This window comes from Salvelinus namaycush, chromosome 23 (assembly GCF_016432855.1).
Source record: "Salvelinus namaycush isolate Seneca chromosome 23, SaNama_1.0, whole genome shotgun sequence".
Taxonomy (NCBI): Eukaryota; Metazoa; Chordata; class Actinopteri; order Salmoniformes; family Salmonidae; genus Salvelinus; species Salvelinus namaycush.
This window is the reverse complement of record NC_052329.1, coordinates 5,426,413-5,443,801: the sequence shown is the minus strand read 5'-3', so window position 1 is coordinate 5,443,801 and position 17,389 is coordinate 5,426,413. Positions and strand designations below refer to the sequence as shown.

The following is a 17,389-nucleotide window of genomic DNA, read 5'->3' as shown; positions in this document are numbered from 1 at the left end:
GTAGTGTATATACTCACCCTGCTCTGAGTAAATGTGTGCCGGGTGGTACTGTGGTATATACTGGGAGCTCATGTCCCCCGCCATGCCTGTGTAGAGGTGGGGTGGGGGGGGCAACATGGCGGGGTGGGGCATGAAGGCGGGCAGGTGGGCGTGGGGTGGAGGAGGGGGGTGGTGCAGGGGGGAGTGGCCCCCAGGGTGGAACTCTGGCTGCTGAGGTAAGACCAGAACACGTCGTACTCCATTCTCCTCTATGATCTGATGGAAGGAGAGGTAGGTAGAGAGAGAGGTAGGTAGAGAGAGAGGTAGGTAGAGAGAGAGGTAGGTAGGTAGAGAGAGGTAGGTAGGTAGAGAGAGGTAGGTAGGTAGAGAGAGGTAGGTAGGTAGAGAGAGGTAGGTAGGTAGAGAGAGGTAGGTAGGTAGAGAGAGGTAGGTAGGTAGAGAGAGAGGTAGGTAGAGAGAGGTAGGTAGGTAGAGAGAGAGGTAGGTAGGTAGAGAGATAGAGAGGTAGGTAGAGAGATAGAGAGGTAGGGAGAGAGATAGAGAGGTAGGGAGAGAGATAGAGAGGTAGGGAGAGAGATAGAGAGGTAGGGAGAGAGATAGAGAGGTAGGGAGAGAGATAGAGAGGTAGGGAGAGAGATAGAGAGGTAGGGAGAGAGAGAGAGAAGTAGGGAGAGAGAGAGAGATAGAGAGAGAGGGAGATAGAGTGGTAGGGAGAGAGAGCGTGAGAGAGGTAGGGAGAGAGGTAGGGAGAGAGATAGGGAGAGAGATAGGGAGAGAGATAGGGAGAGAGATAGGGAGAGAGGGTGTGAGAGAGGTAGGGAGAGAGGTAGGGAGAGAGGTAGGGAGAGAGATAGGGAGAGAGAGAGAGGGAGAGAGAAAACAACTATTATTATTGGTAACCTCTGTATATGATCTGAGACAACAGGTTATTAGGGGTTACAAATGTTTGATTGTGTCTGAGGAAGTAGAGTGATTCATGAAATCAGGAGGCCAAAATCGGACTGAAAGGAAAACCTACAAGCATCTACAGTTCCTCCAGAAAGTATCCCCCTTGTCTTATTCCAGAAAGTATCCCCCTTGTCTTATTCCAGAAAGTATCCCCCTTGTCTTATTCCAGAAAGTATCCCCCTTGTCTTATTCCAGAAAGTATCCCCCTTGTCTTATTCCAGAAAGTATCCCCCTTGTCTTATTCCAGAAAGTATCCCCCTTGTCTTATTCCACATGTTGTTGTGGTACTGCCTGAATTCAACATGGATTACATTGCTTTTTCTTCCTCACCCATCAACACACAATAACCCATAATGACAGTGAAAACATGTTGTTTATTTTTTTATTCTTGCAATGTCTTGAAAATGAAATAGAAAAATCTCAATTACATAAGCCTTCATACACCTGGAGTCAATACATGTTAGAATCATATTTGGAAGCGATTACAGCTGTGAGTCTTTCTGGGTAAGTCTCTAAGAGCTTTCCACACCTGGATTATACAATATCTGTACAGTATTCTTTTAAAAATACTTGAAGATCTGTCAGGTTGGTTGTTGATCATTGCTAGACAGCCATTGTTCAAGTCTTGCCATAGATTTTGAAGCCAATGTAAGTCAAAATTGTAAGGAACATTCAATGTCAGGAACATTTAATGTCCTCTTTCTAAGCAGCTTGTTTTTTAGGTTATTGTCCTGCTGAAAGGTGAATTCATCTCCCAGTGTCTCGTGGAAAGCAGACTGAACCAGTTTTTTCTCTAAGATTTTGCCTGTGCTCAGCTTTATTCCGTTTATTTTTATCCTAAAAAACTCCCTAGTTCTTGCCGATGACAAGCATACCCATAACATGATACAGCCACCACCATGCTTGAAAATATGGAGGCAGTTAGTGATGTGTTGTGCTGGATTTGCTCCAAACATAAGGCTTTGTATTCAGGACAAAATTATAAATTTGTATTTTTGTTGCAGTTTTATTTTAGTGCCTTTTTGCAAACAGGATGCATGTTTTGGAATATATATATATTTGTTCTGTACAGGTTTCCTTCTTTTCACTCTGTCCTTTCTGGAGTAACTACACTGTTGATGATCCATCCTCAGTTTCCTCCTGTACACGCTCCCGAGTAGCGCAGCGGTCTAAGGCACTGCGTCTCAGTGCAAGAGGTGTCACTAGAGTCCCTGGTTCGAATCCAGGCTGTATCACATACGGCCGTGATTGGGAGTCCCATAAGGCAGAGCACAATTGGCCCAGCGTCATCCGGTTTTGGCCGCTGTAGGCCGTCATTGAAAATAATAATTTGTTCTTAACTGTCTTGCCTAGTTAAATAAAAATATATATTTTTATAAATAAAAAAAAACAGTAACGGTTTTAAAGTCCCCATTGGCCTCATGGTGAAATTCCTAAGTGGTTTCCTTCCTCTCTGGCAACTGAGTTAGGAAAGACGCCTGTATGTTTATAGTGACTGGGTGTACTGATACACCATCCAAAGTGTAATTAATAACGTCACCATGCTCAAAGGATATTCAATATTTGCTTTTTATATATTCCGTTTTTTTAATCTACCAATTCACTGCTCGATTAACCTTACAGATAACTGTATGTGGGGTACGGAGATGTTAAATTGAGGACCTTACAGATAACTGTATGTGGGGTACGGAGATGTTAAAACATTATTATTGCACACAAAGTGAGTCCATGCAAGTTATCGTGTGACTTAAGCAAACTGTGACTCCTGAATTTTAAGCTTGCCATAACAAAAGGGCTTGAATACTTATTGACTCAAAGACATTTTCAGTTTATTGACTTTAACATTTCTAAAAAACCTGATTCCACTTCCACGGGGCATTGTGTGTGTAGGCCAGTGACCCCAAAAAATCTAAATTGAATCCATTTTAAATTCAGGCTGTAACGTAACAAAATATGGAAAACGGAATACTTTCTGAAGGCACTGTACATTACAAAACAGGAAGAGGGGGAGCATACCTGTGAAACAGGAAGAGGGGGAGCATACCTGTGAAACAGGAAGAGGGGGAGCATACCTGTGAAACAGGAAGAGGGGGAGCATACCTGTGAAACAGGAAGAGGGGGAGCATACCTGTGAAACAGGAAGAGGGGGAGCATACCTGTGAAACAGGAAGAGGGGGAGCATACCTGTGAAACAGGAAGAGGGGGAGCATACCTGTGAAACAGGAAGAGGGGGAGCATACCTGTGAAACAGGAAGAGGGGGCATACCTGTGAAACGTATCCAGGAGGCACATATATTGGAGGCACTGAACCATTCGGGGACATCATGGGAACCTGAGCAGGGCCTACAGAGGAAGAAAAACACATTCATATATTTATTTTATTTCCCCCCCAGGCAAAAGTTCAAGTCAACTTGTACACGTAAAAAGGCAGACGTATTTTGTATTTCATTTTTGTTCAATAATCTCCCATTGGGTCAATAGAGAATTTTCAAACAATCTCTATGTGGCCGCAGCCTCAACCAACAGTCCAAATGATGCATCACAATGGCAAGTCCACTCAGTCAATATCAGTCTCCTGGAGAGCCTATCGATGTACATCAGCACATTTTTATAAAAATCTATCCCGTTTCAAACCGACGCTCTCAGATAAAAACTACACTGTAAGCAGAACGGACAACGTTACAGGAAGTTCCTGAGGAATAACAACGATCCTCCTGTGTCTGAGGTGGTTATGGATTTATCCCAAATGGCACCGGAATCCTCATGTAGGGCACTAGCTAGGTAATAGGGAGTCCTTTGGGATGTATAGAACCGCAGCTAGCAGAAACTGACAGCTCAGCAGATTGGAAGAGAGAAGGAGAGAGAGAGAAGGAGAGAGAGAAGGAGAGAGAGAGAGAAGGAGAGAAAGAGAGAGAGAGAGAAGGAGAGAGAGAGAGAAGGAGAGAAAGAGAGAGAGAGAGAAGGAGAGAGAGAGAGAAGGAGAGCGAGAGAGAGAAGGAGAGCGAGAGAGAAGGAGAGCGAGAAGGAGAGCCAGAAGGAGAGAGAGAGAGAGCACTCTGCCTAGCTGGCACTTTCTTTAACACATTCCTCCACTGTGAACGCAGGAGATAAACATGAGAACGAAAGTCCACCACACGTAAACACACACACACACACACACAATCACACAGGAGCGCAGTGAACACACGCAAATACACACACTAACCTCCCGACTGTCCTGGCGACAGAGCGTTTCTGTTCATATTGAACGTAGTAGGTAGACGGAGAAAGACAGGTAAAATAGTAGTCTTTTAGTTAGGCTTAAGAGGCCCTCATACAGAGACAGGCTAGTACTGTGCTATTCTATCCCCGCCCCTTCCCCCCCACTCCTCTGAGTGGTCGGAACAGGCCCCTCCTACCAGTAGTGGAAGAACACATCAGCAGTCAGGACGAAGAACACTTCCGTGTTGCGTCTCCTAATCTTTTGAGGACAAACTTCCGTGTTGCGTCTCCTAATCTTTTCAGGACAAACTTCCGTGTTGCGTCTCCTAATCTTTTCAGGACAAACTTCCGTGTTGCGTCTCCTAATCTTTTGAGGACAAACTTCCGTGTTGCGTCTCCTAATCTTTTAAGGACAAACTTCCTTGTTGCGTCTCCTAATCTTTTGAGGACAAACTTCCGTGTTGCGTCTCCTAATCTTTTAAGGACAAACTTCCGTGTTGCGTCTCCTAATCTTTTAAGGACAAACTTCCTTGTTGCGTCTCCTAATCTTTTCAGGACAAACTTCCGTGTTGCGTCTCCTAATCTTTTGAATGGGCTTGCCGACTGTGTCATCTAATTCATGAAAACTATGTTAATTTCAGCGATACAGTCGATAGTAAAAGTCTACACACCACCTGTACAGTCTTCACACTTGGTGGTGGGGAGGGCCAGAGGGTGGGGGGGGGGGTGTTGAGTGAGTGGTGGGGAGGGCCAGAGGGTGGGGGGGTGTGTTGAGTGAGCGCTGCAGCAGGCAGCGGAGTCACGTGAGTGAGAGGAGAGACAGCAGCACCCGTATGTCATGGCAACTTTTTACCAGATGTAGGGAGACTATTTAGGATTGTCATTATGGGGATTATTTCCAAACCTTTTTTTCCCCATAAAACATGAAAAAGCTAGAACTGATGGCCATCAAGAAATAACAGCGACAGGAAAACTACTTTAGGCGCTCTAGAGAGCATTAGATACATTCGATAGGAGGTGGTTTAAACTGCATTCTAATGTCCACTTTGCTTATGGAAAACCATAGCAAGTAAAGGGTTTACGCAGGTGTATAAAATCGAGCACACAGCCAAGCAATCTCCATAGACAAACATTGGCAGAGGAATGACCCTTACTGAAGAGCTCAGTGACTTTAAACGTGGCAACGTCATAGGATGCCACCTTGCCAACAAGTCAGTTCATCAAATATCTGCCCTGCTAGAGCTGCCCCGGTCAACTGTAAGTGCTGTTATTGTGAAGTGGAAACGTCTAGGAGCAACAACGGCTCAGCCGTGAAGTGGTAGGCCACACAAGCTCACAGAACGGGACCGCCGAGTGCTGAAGCGTGTTAAAATCTTCTGTCCTCGGTTGCAACACTCACTATCGAGTTCCAAACTGCCTCTGGAAGCAACGTCAGCACAAGAACAGTTTTTCCCGAGAGCTTCATGAAATGGGTTTCCATGGCCGAGCAGCCGCACACAAGCCTAAGATCACCATGCGCAATGCCAAGCGTCGGCTGGAGTGGTGTAAAGCTCGCCGCCATTGGACTCTGGAGCAGTGGAAACACATCCTCTGGAGTGATGAATCACGCTTCACCATCTGGCAGTCTGACGGACTAATCTGGGTTTGGCGGATGCCAGGAGAACGCTACCTGCCCGAATGCATAATACCCAACAGTAAAGTTTGGTGGAGGAGGAATAATGGTCTGGGGCTGTTTTTCATGGTTCGGGCCCCTTAGTTCCAGTGAAGGGAAATCTTAACGCTACTGCATACAATGACATTCTAGACGATTCTGTGCTTCCACCTTTGTGGCAACAGTTTGGGGAAGGCTCTTTCCTGTCTCAGCATGACAATGCCCCCGTGCACAAAGCGAGGACCATACAGAAAATGGTTTGTCGAGATCGGTGTGGAAGAACTTGATTAGCCTGACCTCAACCCCATCGAACACCTTTGGGATGAATTGGACCGCCGACTGCGAGCCAGGCCTAATCTCCCAACATCAGTGCCGGACCTCACTAATGCTCTTGGCTGAATGAAAAGCAAGTCCCCGCAGCAATGTTACAACATCTAGTGGAAATCCTTCCCAGAAGAGTAGAGGCTGTTACAGCAGCAAAGGGGGGGGGGGGGGGGGACCAACTCCATATTAATGCCCATGACAGCAGGTGTCCACATACATTTGATCATGTAGCATATGTTGAAATGTCTATATCACTGGTATCTTGTGTAACCTACCTTGCAGCTGGCAAAATTATTTAATAAATTGCCTATAACTTTTCAGTGTATTGTTGTTGTAGCCTTCTGTTATTATGCAATTATTAAATGGCCATGTTTAGTTAATGAAAATGGGACGTTATCCATTGTGATCATGGGCACAGTTCAATCGCAATTGCTCAGCTATTATTAGAATACATTAGACAGGCTACAGGTTTTATTTGATTTCTTTTAAACACTGGCTGTTGTTTACAAGCATTCAGTTCATATCCATATTATTCATATTTGATTCAGTGATCGAAATTACAACCCAATCCTCAGTAGCCTATTCCACCAGGGGCAACAGAAAGACTTCTTACCGCAAATGAGTCTGTCAATTTGAACTAAGCAAGCTTCTAAAATCATTCATTTTACTACTTGCCTAGGTTACTGTAGGCTATCTGATGCAGGCCTATCAGGCTATAGGTTACCTGCATGTAGCTAACCAAACCATGGCAAAGTCGAATTACAAAATCGGAGACCTAGATTTTAGTCAGTAGGACTACGCTATGCCTATTAAAATGACAAGTCAATCTAATCTCACAAATAGGCAATTTATTAAAAAGGTCTGTAGTAATAACATCACAATTGCCCCAAAAAAATTGCCATTCTTAAGTCCATCACACGTGTTTCTTGCACAGAGGATTTGAGATTCTCTGTCATCCCTCAAACTCTCCTGTCAGATGTATCTATAGGTATGCACATGCAGGTAAGGGATATATTTATTTTATATTATTATCTATTTACAATAATAAACTACGTGGAGTTTGAGCCCAGGATGCAGAGCTGTGGTATATCAGACCGTATTGAACGTGTATTACAAAAAAAAAATATGTTTACTGTTCTAATTACTTCGGTAACCAGTTTGCGGCATATGGCCAATATATCACGGCTAATGGCTGTATCCGCGTTGCGTCGTGTGTAAGAACAGCCTTTAGGCGTGGTATATCGGCCATATACCACACCTCCCAAGGCCTTACTGCTTGATCATAGCCGTCAAACGAGTTAAATCGACATCCATTGATGGAAAATGATCTGCCGAGTTTAATGAGGGTGAATTATACATTTCTCTTGCGACGTATTTAGATTCCTTTAAGTCACGTTAGCGCTCAATAATTATTGTGTTAAATGCAAAACCATATTTTGCTTCTTACAAGTTACGTTGATATTCCTTGTTAATTTGCTCCATAAAGTTATGGAAAAAGGGTTTATTGGCTGAATGTGGCGACTCATGCTGTGAAACATTTTTTTTTGGGGGGGGGGGGGGGGGGGGCTAGTTTTCATGCCTTGTGGGTGGGTTTTGAGTGGTCATTTTTGTTAGACCTGGCAACCCTGTGTTTGTGAGATTGAGTCTGATTAGTAGAAGCGTCTTCTCTTCCCTAGCAGTTGAAACTCAAACATTGAAAAAAAACCTAGCATGTGAACTAAATGTACACTGAACAAAAATATAAAAACGCAACATGAAACAATTTCAAAGATTTTACTGAGTTAAAGTTAATAGAAGGAAATCCGTTAAATTAAATTAATTAAATAGGGTCCTAAGGGCACAGCCATGGGTAGGACTGTGGAGCCAGGCCCAGCAAACCAGAATTAGTTTTTCCCCCACAAAAGAGCTTAATTACAGACAGAAATACTCCGCAGCACCCCCCCCATCCCCCGACGATCCCGCAGGTGAAGAAGCCGGATGTGGAGGTCCTGGGCTGACGTGGTCCGTGGTTGTGAGGCCGGTTGGATGTCCTGCCAAATTCTCTAAAAATGAAGTTGGAGGCGGCTTATGGTCAAGAAATTAACATTACAATTATCTGGCAACAGCTATGGTGGATATTCCTGCAGTCAGCGCGCCAGTTGCACACTCCCTCAAAACTTGAGACATCTGTGGCATTGTGTTGTGTGACCAAACTGCACATTTTAGAGTGGCCTTTTATTGTCCCCAGCGCAAGGTGCACCTGTGTAATGATCATGCTTCTTGATAGGCTACACCAGTCAGGTGGATGGATTATCTTGGCAAAGGAGAAATACTCACTAACAGGGATGTCAACTAATTTGTGCTCCACATTTTAGAGAAATACGCTTTTTGTGCGCCTGGAAAAAAGTGTATTGCGTTTATATTTTTGTCCGGTATAAATAACCAAAACACACGAGGACAAAGTCGCACTTCCGTAGACTTCCGTTTCAAGTCACTTAAGACCAACTTGTATGTCAGTGCAGCCTCCAACCAGGCAGTGTTGCAGCACGAGGCGAGATAGGCAATAAAGGAACCGTAGTTCTTTTGACTTTGTGCGATCATTTTCCCAGCTATGAAACAAAACCGCAAAAATACTTTGAAAACAGCTAACTGCAGCATCTATTTGACTATAAATGAGATCATAGTGGAATATGTTGGCACTGTGGAGCCCTGAACACCCTCCAATGTGGCTCGTAAATTAGACATCTTAAAGCCAAAATCTACCCTTATTTGGCAGGTGATCATTTTAGGCCCTTATTGGAGTCAACACGGGCCAGCATCCCTGTGGAACGCTTTCGACACCTTGTAGAGTCCATGCCCCTGATGAATTGAGGCTGTTCTGAGGGAAAAGGATGAAAGGGGGGCCAAACTCAATATCAGGAAGGTGTTCCTAATGTTCAGTGTACTCAGTGTATATCCATTGCTCAAACTCAGTAAATTTGGTTAGGAATCATTGATATACAGCAAAATTAAAAACCTTGTCTCTGATGTTTTATTTTTAAAAACAGATTTAAGTCAGGGTGTAGACTGGACAATTCAGAGACAGTCAATTCTGGTGTGTCTTTGCATTTCAAATGTGTGCAGTTGTCCTGCAGAACTCTTTCCCTGTGTAAGGTTGTACATACAGTTATATTTGTGTTTGTGGATGAATTTACCTCTTCCAGATACCTTTGATTACATTTCCCCCCCCCCCCCCCCCCCCACTGAAGACCATTCAAAAAGCCTACAAAAACAACAACGCTACTTCCTGGAAAACAACATCACTTGCATACCCTGTAAGACAACTCGCTACTGCCCCCTACAGCCTAACACAAACACTACAGGCCCAGCACATCAGCTGTTTTCTGAACTGTGTTACATGACAAATTGTAAAAAAGGTAAATCACCTAGTTAGTGTAGACTCACTATGTCAACATGGGGTAAATCACCTAGTTAGTGTAGACTCACTATGTCAACATGGGGTAAATCACCTAGTTAGTGTAGACTCACTATGTCAACATGGGGTAAATCACCTAGTTAGTGTAGACTCACTATGTCAACATGGGGTAAATCACCTAGTTAGTGTAGACTCACTATGTCAACATGGGGTAAATCACCTAGTTAGTGTAGACTCACTATGTCAACACGGGGTAAATCACCTAGTTAGTGTAGACTCACTATGTCAACACGGGGTAAATCACCTAGTTAGTGTAGACTCACTATGTCAACACGGGGTAAATCACCTAGTTAGTGTAGACTCACTATGTCAACACGGGGTAAATCCCCTAGTTAGTGTAGACTCACTATGTCAACACGGGGTAAATCCCCTAGTTAGTGTAGACTCGCTATGTCAACACGGGGTAAATCCCCTAGTTAGTGTAGACTCGCTATGTCAACACGGGGTAAATCACCTAGTTAGTGTAGACTCGCTATGTCAACATGGGGTAAATCACCTAGTTAGTGTAGACTCGCTATGTCAACATGGGGTAAATCACCTAGTTAGTGTAGACTCGCTATGTCAACATGGGGTAAATCACCTAGTTAGTGTAGACTCGCTATGTCAACACGGGGTAAATCACCTAGTTAGTGTAGACTCGCTATGTCAACACGGGGTAAATCACCTAGTTAGTGTAGACTCGCTATGTCAACACGGGGTAAATCACCTAGTTAGTGTAGACGTACTATGTCAACACGGGGTAAATCACCTAGTTAGTGTAGACTCGCTATGTCAACACGGGGTAAATCACCTAGTTAGTGTAGACGTACTATGTCAACACGGGGTAAATCACCTAGTTAGTGTAGACGTACTATGTCAACACGGGGTAAATCACCTAGTTAGTGTAGACGTACTATGTCAACACGGGGTAAATCACCTAGTTAGTGTAGACGTACTATGTCAACACGGGGTAAATCACCTAGTTAGTGTAGACGTACTATGTCAACACGGGGTAAATCACCTAGTTAGTGTAGACGTACTATGTCAACACGGGGTAAATCACCTAGTTAGTGTAGACTCGCTATGTCAACACGGGGTAAATCACCTAGTTAGTGTAGACTCGCTATGTCAACACGGGGTAAATCACCTAGTTAGTGTAGACGTACTATGTCAACACGGGGTAAATCACCTAGTTAGTGTAGACGTACTATGTCAACACGGGGTAAATCACCTAGTTAGTGTAGACTCACTATGTCAACACGGGGTAAATCACCTAGTTAGTGTAGACTCACTATGTCAACACGGGGTAAATCACCTAGTTAGTGTAGACTCACTATGTCAACACGGGGTAAATCACCTAGTTAGTGTAGACTCACTATGTCAACATGGGGTAAATCACCTAGTTAGTGTAGACTCGCTATGTCAACACGGGGTAAATCACCTAGTTAGTGTAGACTCACTATGTCAACATGGGGTAAATCACCTAGTTAGTGTAGACTCACTATGTCAACACGGGGTAAATCACCTAGTTAGAGTAGACCCCACTATGTCAACATGGGGTAAATCACCAGACGATCCAGGAAGCAGTAGCAGAGAACACTACAGCTGCTCTATATCCTGTTGGGTTTCCATGGAGAGGAAAGATGACAGGGTCACAGTCACACTAACCAGGGACACAGCTGGGTTACTCTACCCTATAAGCACATCTGAATGAAACAGCCATGTCTCCTCTATCTACCACTGCAGTATGTGCACAAAAGGATAGGATCAAGGTAGGCTCCATTTGTGGAGTTTGTAATAGGCTAAATGATAAATGGTATATTGACTTTGTAAGAAATACCATAAAAAATGTTCATAAAAAAGTATGCTTATTTTAAACATCTACACTACATGACCAAAAGTATGTGGACACCTATGCGTCAAACATCTAATCATGGTGCATTAATATATATGGAGTTGGTCCCCCCCCTTTTCCTGTTATAACAGCCTCCACTCTTCTGGGAAGGATTTCCACTAGACGTTGGAACATTGCTGTGGGGACTTGCTTCCATTCAGCCACAAGAGCATTAGTGAGGTCGGGCAGTGATGTTGGGCGATTAGGCCTGGCTCGCAGTCGGCGTTCCAACTCATCCCAAAAGTGTTCGATGGGGGTGAGGTCAGGGCTCTGAGCAGGCTAGTCAAGTTCTTCCACACCTATCTCGACAAACCATTTCTGTATGGGTCTCGCTTTGTGCACGGGGACATTGTCATGCTGAAACAGGAAAGAGCCTTCCCTAAACTGTTGCCACAAAGTTGGAAGCACAGAACCATCTAGAATGTCATTGTATGCTTTAGTGTTAAGATTTCCCTTCACTGGAACTAAGGGGCCTAGCCCAAACCATGAAAAACAGCCCCAGACCATTATTCCTCCTCCACCAAACTTTACAGTTGACACTATGCATTGGGGCAGGTACAGTTCTCCTGGCATCCGTCAAACCCAAATTAGTCTGTCTGACTGCCAGATGGTGAAGCTTGATTCATCACTCCAGAGAACAGGTCTCCACTGCTCCAGAGTCCAATGACAGCGAGCTTTACACCACTCCAGCCGACGCTTGCCATTGCGCATGGTAATCTGAGGCTTGTGTGCGGCTGCTCGGCCACGGAAACCCATTTCATAAAGATTGCTGACATTGCTTCCAGAGGCAGTTTGGAACTCGGAGTGAGTGTTGCAACCGAGAACAGACAATGTTATCCACATCGACGGGACAGTAGTGGAGAAAGTGGAACGTTTTAAGTTCCTCGGCGTACACATCACGGACAAACTGAAATGGTCCACCCACACAGACAGCATGGTGAAGATGACGCAACAGCGCCTCTTCAACCTCAGGAGGCTGAAGAAATTTGGCTTGTCACCTAAAACCCTCACAAACTTTTACAGATGCACAATCGAGAGCATCCTGTCGGACTGTATCACCGCCTGGTATGGCAACGGCATCGTCCTCAACTGCAAAGCTCTCCAGAGGGTGGTGCGGTCTGCACAACGCATCACTGAGGGAAAACTACCTCTCCTCCACAACACCCGATGTCACAGGAAAGCCAAAAAGATCATCAAGGACAACAACCACCCGAGCCACTGCCTGTTCACCCCACTACAATCCAAAAGGCGAGGTCAGTACAGGTGCATCAAAGCTGGGACCGAGAGACTGAAAAACAGCTTCTATCTCAAGGCGATCAGACTGTTAAACAGCCATCAGTAACACAAATAGGCTGCTGCCTACATAGACTAAAATCATTGGCCACTTAAATAAATGGATGTAATAAATGTATCACTAGTCACTTTATATAATAATGTTTTCATACCCTACATTACTCATATGTATATACTTTATTTTAAACCATCTATGCCGCACAGCCATGGCCCATCAATATATTTATATGTACATATTCTTATTCCAACCCCTTACATTGGGTGCCATTCTGTGAGCTTGTGTGGCCTACCACTTCACGGCTGAGCCGTTGTTGCTCCTAGACGTGTCCACTTCACAATAAGAGCACTTACAGTTGACCGTGGCAACTCTAGCAGGGCAGAAATTTGACAAACTGACTTGTTAGAAAGGTGGCATCCTATGACTGGGGCACATTGAAAGTCACTGAGCTATTCAGTAGTGGCCATTCTACTGCCAATATGGAGATTGAATAACTGTGTGCTCAATTTTATACACTATCAGCAATGGGCGTGGCTGAAAGAGCTGAATCCACTAATTTGAAGGTGTGTCCAAATATTTTTGTATATATAGTGTATTTAGATAATCAAAGACCCATTGGCTAGACTGAGGAAACAGCCTATAGTATTGTCTAACTAATGAGGTAGGATAGTATGGCCAGCAGAGGAGAATGAGGTAACAGCCTATAGTATTGTCTAACTGATGAGGTAGGATAGTATGGCCAGCAGAGGAGAATGAGGTAACAGCCTATAGGATAGTCCAACTGATTGAGCTACCTGTGAGTCACTCGTATTCCAACTGCAAAAGAAAAGGGTGTATAACAGACAAAGAAAATAGGGAGAGGCATCAACCTAAGGGAGCTAACAGGGAGCACATCCCTCTACCTGATAGTCTCCTTTAATTGTCTTCTCCTGTCCTCTTCCCTCATCTCCTCCTGTCCTCTTCCCAGACTCTCTCCACACAGACAGCCATTGATTTTCAGAAGACAGATAATCATCATGTTGTATAGAAGGCAGAAGAACACACCCTGCCTTCAACCATTGACTCTGGCTTTGAGGTAAACAGATAACGTTGTCGCCACAGCCTCAACTACAGACCTTACTGATGGAGGGGGGGGGGGGGGGGGGGGAGAGAGCTTCCTTCACTGTAGTTAGCACTGCCACAGCCTCAACTACAGACCTTACTGATGGAGGGGGGGGGGGGAGAGAGCTTCCTTCACTGTAGTTAGCACTGCCACAGCCTCAACTACAGACCTTACTGATGGAGGGGGGGGGGGGGGGGGGGGGAGAGCTTCCTTCACTGTAGTTAGCACTGCCACAGCCTCAACTACAGACCTTACTGAGGGAGGGGGGGGGGGGGGGGGGAGAGCTTCCTTCACTGTAGTTAGCACTGCCACAGCCTCAACTACAGACCTTACTGATGGAGGGGGGGGGGGGGGGGGGAGAGAGCTTCCTTCACTGTAGTTAGCACTGCCACAGCCTCAACTACAGACCTTACTGAGGGAGGGGGGGGGGGGGGGGGGGGAGAGCTTCCTTCACTGTAGTTAGCACTGCCACAGCCTCAGCTACAGACCTTACTGATGGAGGGGGGGGGGGGGGGGGGGGGAAGAGAGCTTCCTTCACTGTAGTTAGCACTGCCACAGCCTCAGCTACAGACCTTACTGATGGAGGGGGGGGGGGGGGGGGGGGAAGAGAGCTTCCTTCACTGTAGTTAGCACTGCCACAGCCTCAACTACAGACCTTACTGAGGGAGGGGGGGGGGGGGGGGGGAAGAGAGCTTCCTTCACTGTAGTTAGCACTGCCACAGCCTCAACTACAGACCTTACTGATGGAGGGGGGGGGGGGGGGAGAGAGAGCTTCCTTCACTGTAGTTAGCACTGCCACAGCCTCAACTACAGACCTTACTGAGGGAGGGGGGGGGGGGGGGGGGAGAGCTTCCTTCACTGTAGTTAGCACTGCCACAGCCTCAACTACAGACCTTACTGAGGGAGGGGGGGGGGGGGGGGGGGGGAAGAGAGCTTCCTTCACTGTAGTTAGCACTGCCACAGCCTCAACTACAGACCTTACTGATGGAGGGGGGGGGGGGGGGGGGAGAGAGAGCTTCCTTCACTGTAGTTAGCACTGCCACAGCCTCAACTACAGACCTTACTGATGGAGGGGGGGGGGGGAAGAGAGCTTCCTTCACTGTAGTTAGCACTGCCACAGCCTCAACTACAGATCTTACTGAGGGAGGGGGGGGGGGGGGAGAGAGCTTCCTTCACTGTAGTTAGCACTGCCACAGCCTCAACTACAGACCTTACTGAGGGAGGGGGGGAGAGAGAGAGAGAGAGAGAGAGAGAGCTTCCTTCACTGTAGTTAGCACTGCCACAGCAGAGCAACAGGCTGGTAGCTAGCCTAGCTGGTGATGAGAGGAGATTGAGGTGCTAGCCTATAGTATAAGCAGCTAGCCTATATAATCATTATAATTCCCTTGTCCCGGCTGCCAATCGCTGTGCTCCGAAGCACCTCTCACTCCCATGGCTCTCTCAGACGCCTTCACGTGATCAGAAGGAAGCGCAGCTACCACTGAAGACGGATATCAGGGACGCAATGGCGAGCGTCCTTCTTATCGCAGCAATGCGCACACAGTAGTAGGCTATACGCGAGGGAAGAGTTAACGGTTCAACAACTAGCATGGGTTGCTAATATGACTAGGATTGTGTCGTTGGCTGCTGGACAACGAAATAAAGTTGATTTTAAAACCAATATAAACATGAGAAATACTGGTTTTATTTAACAGAGTGTTCATAAAATAATCCCCTTAACATTCCTACGGTTAGAATTCGGCTACTTTGAAACACGGCAAGAAATGCCTCATAAAATTGTTTATACCGGTTGCACATTCTCTGGCTGGCACTCACATTGTTGTTTTCCTTACAAATATGTGTCTAATCAAATTAAGTGTCATATTTTCTCAATATCGTTTCTACTGTAGCATACCGTACAGTGCATTCAGAAAGTATTCAGACCCCTTTACTTTTTCCACATTTTGTTACGTTACAGCCTTATTCTAAAATGTATTAAATCGTTTTTTCCCCCCTCATCAATCTACTCACAATACTCTATAATGACAAAGCAAAAACAAGTCTGAAATTTAAAACTGAAATATGACATTTACATAAGTATTCAGACCCTTTACTCAGTACTTTGTTGAAGCACCTTTGGCAGCGATTACAGCCTCGAGTCTTCTTGGGTATGACAATACAAGCTTGGCACACCTGTATTTGGGGAGTTTCACCCATTCCTCTCAGCAGATCCTCTCAAGCTCTGCCAGGTTGGATGGGGAGAGTCACTGTACAGCAATTTTCAGGTCTCTTCAGAGATGTTCGATCGGGTTCAAGTCCAGGCCACTAAAGGACATTGAGACTTGTGCATTGTCTTGGCTGTGTGCTTAGGGTCATTGTCCTGTTGGCAGGTGAACCTTCGTCCCAGTCTGAGGTCCTGAGCAGGCTTTCATCAAGGATCTCTGTACTATGCTCCGTTCATCTTTGCCTCAAGATGGTCACTAGTTTCCCAGTCCATGCCGCTGTAAAAAATCCCCACAGCATGATGCTGCCACCACCATGCTTCACCGTAGGCATGTGCCGGACTCTTGGCATTCAGGCCAAAGAGTTCAATCTTGGTTTCATCAGACTAGAGAATCTTGTTTCTCATGGTCTGAGAGTCTTTAGGTTCCATTAGGCAAACTCCAAGCAGGCTGTCATGTGCCTTTTACTGAGGAGTGGCTTCCGTCTGGCCACTTTACCATAAAGGCCTGATTGGTGGAGTGCTGCAGAGATGGTTGTCCTTCTGGAAGGTCGTCCCATCTCCACAGAGGAACGCTGGAGCTCTGTCAGAGTGACCATCGGGTTCTTGGTCACCTCCCTGACCAAGGCCCTTCTCCCCCGATTGCTCAGTTTGGCCGGGCGGCCAGCTCTAGGAAGAGTCTTGGTGCATCCAAAACCGCTTCCATTTAAGAATGATGGAGGCCACTGTGTTCTTGGGGACCTTCAATGCTGGTAGATATTTTTTGGAACCCTTCCCCAGATCTGTGCCTCGACACAATCCTGTCTCGGAGCTCTACGGACAATTCCTTTGACCTCATGGCTTGGTTTTTACTCTGACATGCACTGTCAACTGTGGGACCTTATATAGACAGGTGTGTGCACTTACAAATCATGTCCAATCAATTACATTTACCACAGGTGGACTCCAATCATGTTGTAGAAATATTTAAGGATGATCAATGGAAACAAGACGCACCTAGCAAAGGATCTGAATACTTACGTAATTAAGGTATTTTTAGCAAGAATTTCAAAAAGCCTGATTTTACTTTGTCATTAAGGGGTAGTGTGCAGATTGCTGAGGCTTTTTTTTTTTTAATCAATTTTAGAATAATGTTAATAATAATAACGTAACAAAATGTGGAAAAGGTTAAGAGGTCTGAATACTTTCCGAAGGCACTGTATGTAATGTTTTAAAGTTGCTGAAGGGGCAGTATTGAGTAGCTTGGATGAAAGGTGCACAGAGGTGCCCATATTAAACGGCCTGCTCCTCAGTCCCAGTTGCTAATATATGCATATTATTATTCATATTGGATAGAAAACACTCT

The 17,389-nt window shown here is 45.4% G+C and overlaps 1 protein-coding gene across 2 annotated transcripts in view; it reads right to left on the bottom strand.

Moving 5' to 3' along the window:
• The window catches only part of fndc3a (fibronectin type III domain containing 3A), a 185,004-nt gene that overhangs the window by 92,312 nt on the left and 75,303 nt on the right, over positions 1 to 17,389 (bottom strand). For both annotated transcript variants that reach the window (XM_038960994.1, XM_038960993.1), the window contains 2 exons: positions 3,215 to 3,291; positions 18 to 255 (listed from right to left, as the gene is read on the bottom strand). In XM_038960994.1, the coding sequence (XP_038816922.1) occupies positions 18 to 255; positions 3,215 to 3,291 (315 nt within the window). The remainder of the gene's footprint in view (positions 1 to 17; positions 256 to 3,214; positions 3,292 to 17,389) is intronic.